General features: G+C 61.9%; 1 protein-coding gene across 1 annotated transcript in view; it reads left to right on the plus strand.

Annotated features, from left to right (window-relative positions):
- RGS3 (regulator of G protein signaling 3) overlaps positions 1-8,658 on the plus strand; it is a 66,603-nt gene that overhangs the window by 54,684 nt on the left and 3,261 nt on the right. The window contains exons 12-14 of the mRNA XM_029960615.1: positions 1,561-2,202; positions 5,630-5,703; positions 6,867-6,923. Of these exons, the coding sequence (XP_029816475.1) occupies positions 1,561-2,202; positions 5,630-5,703; positions 6,867-6,923 (773 nt within the window). The remainder of the gene's footprint in view (positions 1-1,560; positions 2,203-5,629; positions 5,704-6,866; positions 6,924-8,658) is intronic.

An 8,658-nucleotide genomic window follows, 5' to 3' on the forward strand; every position in this document is an offset into this window, starting at 1 on the left:
CGGGTGCTCTCTGTGCTACAGGTGCCATGGGGACACTGTGGGTGTGACAAAAAGGGACAAGGCACACACAGGTGGACATGTGTGAGCTCCTCTGTGTGCTGCCCACTGGCTGTGGCACTGAACTCCAGCATCTTTCTGGAAACCTGGCTGGCTCTTTGACCCGTGAGCTCAGGCAGGTGCCCGTGGGTGCTGCGGGGTGCCCACGGTCTCCGACTGTCCCCTCTGTGCAGAGTGGGGCTCACACCCCTCCAGTGTTCCCTGGGGGTGTCACAGCAGCAGCCCAACATCTGCACACAGCTGCCTGGGGATAGCCAGGGGTGGGCTGTCATCCCCACACCCCTGTTCTGTCCCAGGGGTGGCTCACAGGGCTCTGCTGTCACGAGGTGGGACCCCCAACAGGGATACAAGCTCTGTCTGCTCCATGTGTGCCTCTTCCCAATGGGAGGTGAGGCCAGATGGGTCGATTCCCAGGGCTGCTACTCTTTCTGAAGCTGAAGTCAACTTAATTTATACAGAGGGGATGGCTTTGCTAACTCCAGCTTTCTGGTTGCCATCAGGCTGGTGAAAAGGCTTGGACTCAGCTGGGAATACAGTCACTTCTTTTCTGGGTGAATTGTTACTTGGGGGTGTTCCTGTGGAACAGCCCCTGGCCCATCCCTACACGATCTCTGTAGGTGAGAATTGCTTCCCAAAGGGAGGATTTTTCTCTCCTTTGGTCTTCTTTCCTTGCTGAGCTGTTTTTACCCCTTCAGCTTAGATGGAAAAATCCCACAGGACCCCGTTCTGGCAGGGGAGGGCTCATCGCAGGCTCCCTCCCTCTGCTCACAAAAAAAAAAACCTTGGAGGTTTTTCCCTTCAGCTACTCTTGGTTTTTCCCTTTAAAAGGACAGAGCTTGCTCAGGCCTTTCCCAGCAGCAGAGGAAAGCTGGAAAAACCATCCTGAAGGTTTTTAAGCTGATGAGAGTGGCTGTGGTTTTGCTGGGGAGCCCCAGCCGTGGCTGGGCTGAGCTTGGGCAATCCAGAGATGGACAGAGTCCAGCCCTTCCCTTCAGCATTTAATAACGTGGTGCAGGAGGGGCTGGAGCTGCTGGACAGAGCTGCTGGATGTCTCTGCTGCCCTTGGGGAAGATCCCTGCAGGGCTGAGCCCCTCCAGCAGCTCCCAGGAGACCTGGAGCCATCAGAGTGAGGATGATGTGGCTGGAGCTGAGCTTGGCAGCACTGCTGGGCTGAGCCACCCAGCACTGGCACTTTGGGATTCCTCAGAACCCACCTGTGCTGCTGGGTGCTGGAGGGGGGAGCTGGGTGGCCCCATCCCACTCCTGCCAGGTGGGAGAACCCAGTGCTCCAGGGATCAGGAGCAGCTGAGGGCAGAGCAGCTTGGCACCACCTGGGGACATGGGAACAATGCCATCCCACCCCGCCGGAGCACCGTTAGGGTTGTACACATTGTGCCAGCCTTGGAGCTGGGATGGTAGGAGCAGAAAGGCTGCCCAGGCAGGTGGCCAGAGAGATTTGGGGTGCTGCTGCCTTCATCCTTTCCTGTCTTCTCCTCTGGGCAGATGCTGGAGACAGACACGGAGAAGCCGGGGCAGATGCACTCGGAGGACGGGAAGGCAACCGTGGGTGATGCTCCTCCGGCTGCCGAGGCACCGGCTCCGGCCGAGCCCTGGGATGCCCTGGGAGCCACCCAGGGCCCTCTCCTGGTGGAAAAGCAGCCAGTGGCCACTGCAAAGGGAGAGGAGCAGCCCAGCTCCCTGCCAGCCTTCGTCATCCCGGAGCTGCGCCTCGACAGCACCTTCAGCCAGAGCGCGGCCGGCGTGGCGGGCAGCACCACGGACGGGGAGGACGACGATGAGGAGGAGGAAGATGAGGAGGAGGAGGACGAGGAGGAGGACAGTGACGAGCAGTACCTGGAGAGGAACGAGGTGAAGCGCAGCAGCATGATCGAGACGTCGGGCTGCCAGCCCGGGTACACGCTGAGCGTGCAGGGCTCCCTGCGGCGCCGCACCCACAGCGAGGGCAGCCTCCTGCAGGAGGCCAAGGGGCACTGCTTCACCTCGGACACCACCCTCAACTGCTCCGACAGCCAGGGCACCACGGCCCGCTGGGCACTGCCCTCCCCCAGGACCCTCAAGAAGGAGCTCGTCAAGAACGGCGGCTCCATCCACCAGCTCACGCTGCTGTTCTCGGGCCACAGGAAGGTATGAGAGGGGGTGCTGGCTCCGCCTGGCTGTGGGGGGACACTCCTGGGATGGAGGTATCCTGGCATGTGGCCCATCACTCCATGGCCACCCTGAGGGGTCAGGAAGGGCCCTGCCACTGTCAGCCTGCTCTGGGAGATGTTTAACACCCCGGGGATGTCACCCAGAGCCCGTGTGCTGGGGCCGTGGGGGGCATCTCCCACCAGTGTGTCCAGACCCTGCAGGGTCCTGTATCCTGGGAAGCCACTCCCACTGAGACTGGAGGAGGCAAAGGTGTCTGTGCTTGCAAAGAGCTGCTCACAGCAGCAGTGAGGACAGGGAAAAGCTGAGCTCCAGAGAGCCTCTGGTGACAGTGTTCCCCAGGGTGCAGGGGATGCCAGGAGCAGTGTGGGTCTCTGCCCAACCAGCCTCTTGCACGGCTTTGAGGGGCCCATCTCAGAGAATAGTTGTGGTCAGCAATGATGTCTGACCCTGCCATGCAGGAGGAGCAGCTGAGGCCGTGCTGAGGGAGCTCTGCACGGGACTGGTCTGGGGTACTCCCTGTGCCCCCAGAGCAGAGCTGGCCTTGGCTGTGCTTTTGCAAGAAACAATGTGCTACTGCAGAGATCACACAAGGGAAGTGCTGCTGTTCCTGTTCTCCCTGGGTGACCCCAGTGGGTGCTGAGAGTGGCCTTCCCATGGCACCAGCCCCACACTCTGCTCTGCCCTGCTGAGCCCACACCAGCTCCGTCCTCCTGCCCCACAGCTGTGGGTGCTGCCCAAGGCTCTAGTGCTTGGCACAGGACTGCAGTGCATTGCTCAGGACCTCATTGCCCAGCTCAGGACCTCATTGCCCAGCTCAGGATCTCATTGCCCAGCTGAGGACCATGTCATGCCCCTCGGGATCCCCTTGTAGAAAGCAGGGTCACATTCTGCTCGGTGGAGGCTGGTACAGAGTCCTGGGGTTAAACCCACGCTCAGGTTAAACCCATGATGGGGTTAAACCACGGTGTGCTTAACCCTCTTCCTGCCAAGCTGTTGCTGCTTGAGAAGCCACCTCTGATGCTGTTTCCTGGAGCACTTTTTGTGCTCAGAGTCCCCTTCCAGCTGGTGAGAGCCCTTCCCAGGCTGACAGCACCACTCTTATGATGCTGCTGTGCCTAAAGGTAGCCCAAACCCTCTTGGAGGGTGATGTTTTTGGGCTGGGGGGTTCAAACCTGCCCCCTTCCCTCCCCCCATCAAGAAAGGTCACCTTTGTGTCAGGGACACCCTCACTGCCTGTCGCAGACGCAGAGGGAGGTGGTGGCAGTGTCAGTGCCTGCTGATCGGTCCCGTTGGTGCTGCTGTGACAGTCCCTGGAAGGAGGGCTCACAGTGCCCCTGTGTGTGCAGCCCCGGGCCTGCAGCTCTGCCGCTGCTCCAGCGCTGCCGGGGCGGGCTGGGCTGTGTGACACTGCCGAGGGACAATGGGAATGGACCCCGCTCCTGCCCCGGGGGGCTCCAGCTGCACTTCCTGGGCTCATCTGGGTGGATAAATGGAGCTCCTCCAGGACTGAACTGCTCTGGTGCAGATGAGGCTGGGATTTTTGGAGCAGGGATCGGGGAGCCCGTGCTGGTGGTGAGGGCAGTGTGGTGGCTGCACCTCCTGCAACTCCTGCTTCCAGCCCTGCAGCAGCTCTGGCTGCCTGGAGCCTTAAGCCACTGTCCACGTACCCTCCTGGGGCACCTCTGCCTGCTCCCATTGCCCTTCTCCTGTTCTCCTGTTGCCCTGCTCCCACTGCCTGCTCCCACTGCCTGCTCCCATGGGCTGCCTGCACCCATCGCCTGCTCTTGTCACCCTCCTCCCACTGCTTGCTCTCATCACTCTGTTCCCACTGTCCTGCTCCCACTGTCCTGCTCCCATTGCCTGATCCCACTACTTGCTCCCACTGTCCTGCTCCCACTGTCCTGTTCCCACTGTCCTGCTCCCATCACCTACTCTGGCTGGTTGCAGAGGGTCCACAGTGGTCAGGGGAGCTGGGCATGGTCCTGGGCCACCACATGCATGGGATTTTGGGCTACTGCCACCCTCCTGCCTACGCTGTGAAGGGACTTTTGTTGGGCTGTGCCTTTGAATAGTTTGATGAAACCTCTGAGGTTTTTGAAGCAGGACAGTGATGTACAATTCCCATATGGATCCCCACTCAGCTGCCAAGTACCTTTGTGCCAGGGCCACCACATTCATCAAGGCTCTTGGTTGTTTTCCCCCTCTGGGAGCGTTTCAGAGGGGCTCATTTCGTGTCCCTTTTCAATGCCATGGTGCCCGCTGTGCCTCCCCTCTCCCCTGCTCCCCGCGGCGGGGCTGGGAGGGGGTTGTTTTGGGAAGGCATTGTGGCCGGCAGCGCTGGGACTCCCCGGGCGAGCTCCGCCGCTGCCTTTTGTCCCCGAGCCTGTCCGGACAATGGCAGGAAGCGGCCCCGGCTGCGTGTGGCCCCGGCCGGGCCGGGCCGATGTGCCCGGGGAAGGTGCTCCGCGAGGGCCGCATTGTTCGGGGCCGGAGAGCTCCGGAAAGCCGGGCGCAGAATGGAAGGAAGTGTCAGAAGCCCCGGGCCCGGCGCTGCGGGGCCGTGCAGAGGGTTCCCACGGCCCGGCCGCCGGGAGATGGTCCTGGAAAGCGCCTGGCAGCCCCCGGGAGCGCGGGGATGAGCGGGCTGTGGGGTGGGGCCGGATGCGGGGCCGGCCGTGAGCATCTTCCAAGTCTCATTCTGCAATGGAACGATTGCTGAAGCCCCCGAGCTGTGGTGATCCCAGGGGTGCCCCCTCGGCCCCAGGCTTTGTGACTCGGGGGCTGCACTGGTGCTGCCCTGAGCTTGTGGCACATCCCAGGTCCCCTTGGTTTGCCCAGGCTGCCCTAGGGTGGTGGTCAGGGAGTGCAGCCCTCTGGGTGTTCCTCGACCTTGAAAACTGCAATTATATGATTCAGTTATGGCTGAACTGCTCCGATTTCTTCCTGCTTGGGGACTTCTGGGGGACTCTTGATGGATTTTGGATGCCCAGCCTGCTTCTGGGGGGCTCTGCAGGCTGGGGAGGGGTTCTTGTGCCTACTCAAGATAGCAGGAATAGGAGCATCAGGAATGGGGATGTGGGTGTCCTCCCCACAGGAGGTACCACTGTCAGCATCTTGAACCTGGAGGGTACCTGGGCCACCAGCTGTGGCATCTCCTTGGATGCTCCAGGAACACCATGGACTGAAGGTGGCACAGGATGAGTGGGGGAGTTCCCATGCCAGAGCAGAGAGGAGCTGGTCCTGTTGCATTGCCATTGAAAGGAGTCCTGTGGATGCCATGGGTCTGGGCTGTGTGTCTGCAGGGACCACGGGGGATGCTGGCCCTGCTGGTTGGTGACACAGAGTGACACTGTGGGGGGTGCTGGTGTGATGAGACAGACTCTGTTTCTCTGTTCCCCCCCAGCTGAGTGGAGCCGACCCCGAGTGCAGCTGTGATGAAGGGGACGAGACCTCCCGCAAGAAACGGAGCAGGAGCCTGTAAGTGTCACATTGGGGTGGCATCAGGGTGTACCAGGGCTGTTTGTGGGGTCAGACACCTCTTCTGAGCCTCACTGGTCCCTGCAGCCTTTGGGGTCCTCCCTGTCTTGTTCCCCCAAACTTTTCTGGACAGAAAAGGGCTCACTTCAGACAGAGAGTGGTTTTTGGGGAGGATGGTGGTGGAGTGCTGGGGACATTGCACAGCCCCTTTGGGAGCACCCCTGTTCTTTGACAGGGGGAAGACACAAGCTCTTGCTGGTGGCCTGGGGGAAAACAGCTTCCAGGGTTCAGGGAGAGGACATGCAAATGGTGAAATCTGAGCTGGGGGCCTCCTTCCCGCTGGCCCCATGCCGGGAGGAGGAATGGGGAGGTGGAATGGGGGGGTTTCCCACTGCGGGTCAGGCTCCAAACCTCGCACATCGCTGTGCGCGGGCAGCGTGGTGGGAGCGGTGAGCACGGGGACCACTGAGGCACGCTGGCAGCCCCTCCACCTCTCCTGGTAAGGCTTTGGGCTGCCAAAAAGTGGCTCTGGGCAAGGACAAGGCAGCCGTGGCCTTTGCTTGCCATGAGCACAGCTGCAGCCGAAGGGGGGAGGATGTTTGGGAACGCACCGCCTCTGGTTTTGGACGCCAGATTGGGGTGTCACGGCCACAGGGGTCCCCTTGGCTGGGACCTGTGCCCTGGGACACGTGTTTGCGGGCAGGTGGAGGAGCTGCACGTGGTGTGAGCGGCTCGGGGGGTGCGAGGGGGCCGAGCACAGGGGCTGTGCACGCAGCTCGACGCCCCGGCCGGCTGTGCCTCCTGCCAGCGAGCGGCACTGTTGTCCCGCGTGTTCCTCGCCGCAGCCGCCTATTTTTAGCCCTTTTTATTATTCTCCCCCCCAGCACTTGAAATGAAAACGCATCCCTGCAGCAGGGCCGTCCCTCTGTCCGCGTGTCCCTGCGGCGCTGGGGGAATCGGGCTGGCGGGGGGAGGCTCAGCCCCCCCGGCTTAGCGGGGTCAGGGGCGGTTGCACAGAGGGTTTTCTCCTCACCTTGAGCCGGCAGTGGATGCTCTGGGGAGCCTCTTGCCATCGCACAGCCGGCTATTGGCTGTGCCAGCCGCCCGCGGGGGTATTTATGGTGCCAGTGCCGGGGCTCGGCACTCGCCTCCCATCCCGGCAGCGCTGCCGGCCCCATGTACCGCGCCATGGTGGACTTTTCCGAAAAATACCTGGAAAGGTAGGACCGCAGCATCCCGCGAGGAAGGGTGATGTGCTGTGCGGGGCGTGGTTTGCAGCAGTGCGGGGGGATGTACGACCTTGCGGTCACGTTTGGGGGCAGGGGCAGGTCACTTTGTGGAGGCAACTCCAGAGTGAAACCAGCAATTTTTTATTGAATTGTTTTTGCTGAGACATCCTGCAGTCTGGCTGTAGCTGTGGACTGTGTGTGCCCAGGGCTGTCACAGCCTGGGTTGGTGCCACTTGCTCTTTATTTGCAAGAGGAGCAGCACGTGTAAGTCGGGGAACGTCCTTAGGAGGTGCTTGCTGGTGTGTTGCAGCTGGAAAATCCACCCACGAGCCACGATCACCTGCAAGCCCCAAAGCCCAGTGTGTGGCCAGCTGGCACTGTGCCCAGGGCTCTGCGGGTGAGGTGACCCACGTGTGCCACACACACAAGGGCTGTTCAGTGCTCTGCCAGCCCTGCCGGGCGCCGGGCTGCTGCCCTGCTAAACTGGGAACACTGCTAAAATTGTTGTTGCTGGAGGGTGTGTGGGACGGCTTGTCCCGTGTGGTGGCTGGTCCTGGGCTGCCAGCAGTGCTGGCAGGGCGCTAATGGGAGGCAGATGGTGTTTGGAGTGTGAGGCTCTGTGTTTGGATCCGCTTTTCCCACGTTAGTGCTGAGCTGGTGCCTGGCAGCTGGCAGCGATGGGATGTGTGTCCTGCTGGAACCACAGCCCAGGTGGTGTGAAGGCAGCAAAACTGTCCATGTCCCTCCTGAGGGCATGGATGGCACTGGGGACTGGGGAGGGGGTTATTGCCCTCTACAATCCTTCCATGGCTCAGGGTGCTCAGCACTTGAGGGACTGATCTCTGTGGTTGCTGCAGCTCTTTTTTTCCCCTGTGGATCGCTGTATTTTACCCTCCTGGGACTGGAGAGAGCTGTGGGTCTGGAGAGTATCACTTGGGGTCTGGGTTGCACCCTTGTGTTGAATCCCTCCTGTGCCTCTCATGTTCCTCCCCAGCCCTGGGATGGCCTGGCCAGGCAGAGGTGGCTCCTCTGAGCATCTCTGCACACCCACTGCTGTGCAACCCGTGGGAGGTGGCAGGGGTGACCTGGCCATGCCGCCCTGAGGTCCCATCCGCCCTGGTGGCTTTGGTGGTGGGTGCAGGATGAGCATCCCAGGCCACCCTGGGTGTCCCTGCTCCTGTGCCGGCGTGTCATGCACGAGCTGTGCCACGAGGGGACAGCACCGTCCGCGCGTCCTCCCCGTCCCTCCCGCACCTCCTGTCCCTGCCTTGGCCCTGGGCAGCCCTCGCAGGGCCGGGCTGGGGCTGGGCTGGGCTGCGGGGGTCTCATTTTCCCAGGCCACTTGCCAAAAATCTTTGTCCTGCTTTGTGCTGGCGGCAGTTTCCCGGGGGCACCCTGAGCCCTGTGCCCGGGTGCACATCGGTCTGTCCGTCCAGGGACAGCAGAGCGGGGACCTGAGCAGGGACAGCGTGGGGTGTCTTTGCCCCAGCGCCCGTCGGTGCCATTCGCTGCCAGTCCCAACCACCCTGTCACGGGAATGTCCCCTCGGCCTTGCCCGTCCCGGGCTGGCACCGGAGACACGTGAGCCCAGCCCTGTCCACGCAGCGGGGACACAGGGCAGCGCTGCTGTCCCTGCTCTGCTCCTCATCCCGCTCCGCCCCATCGCCGGCCCCGCTGCCTTCCCGGGATTCCTGCGCTCTATAAATAGCCCTCGTAAATCCTCGCC

Source organism: Manacus vitellinus, unplaced genomic scaffold, assembly GCF_001715985.3.
Source record: "Manacus vitellinus isolate BGI_N305 unplaced genomic scaffold, ASM171598v3 scaffold_27_pilon, whole genome shotgun sequence".
Classification (NCBI taxonomy): Eukaryota; Metazoa; Chordata; class Aves; order Passeriformes; family Pipridae; genus Manacus; species Manacus vitellinus.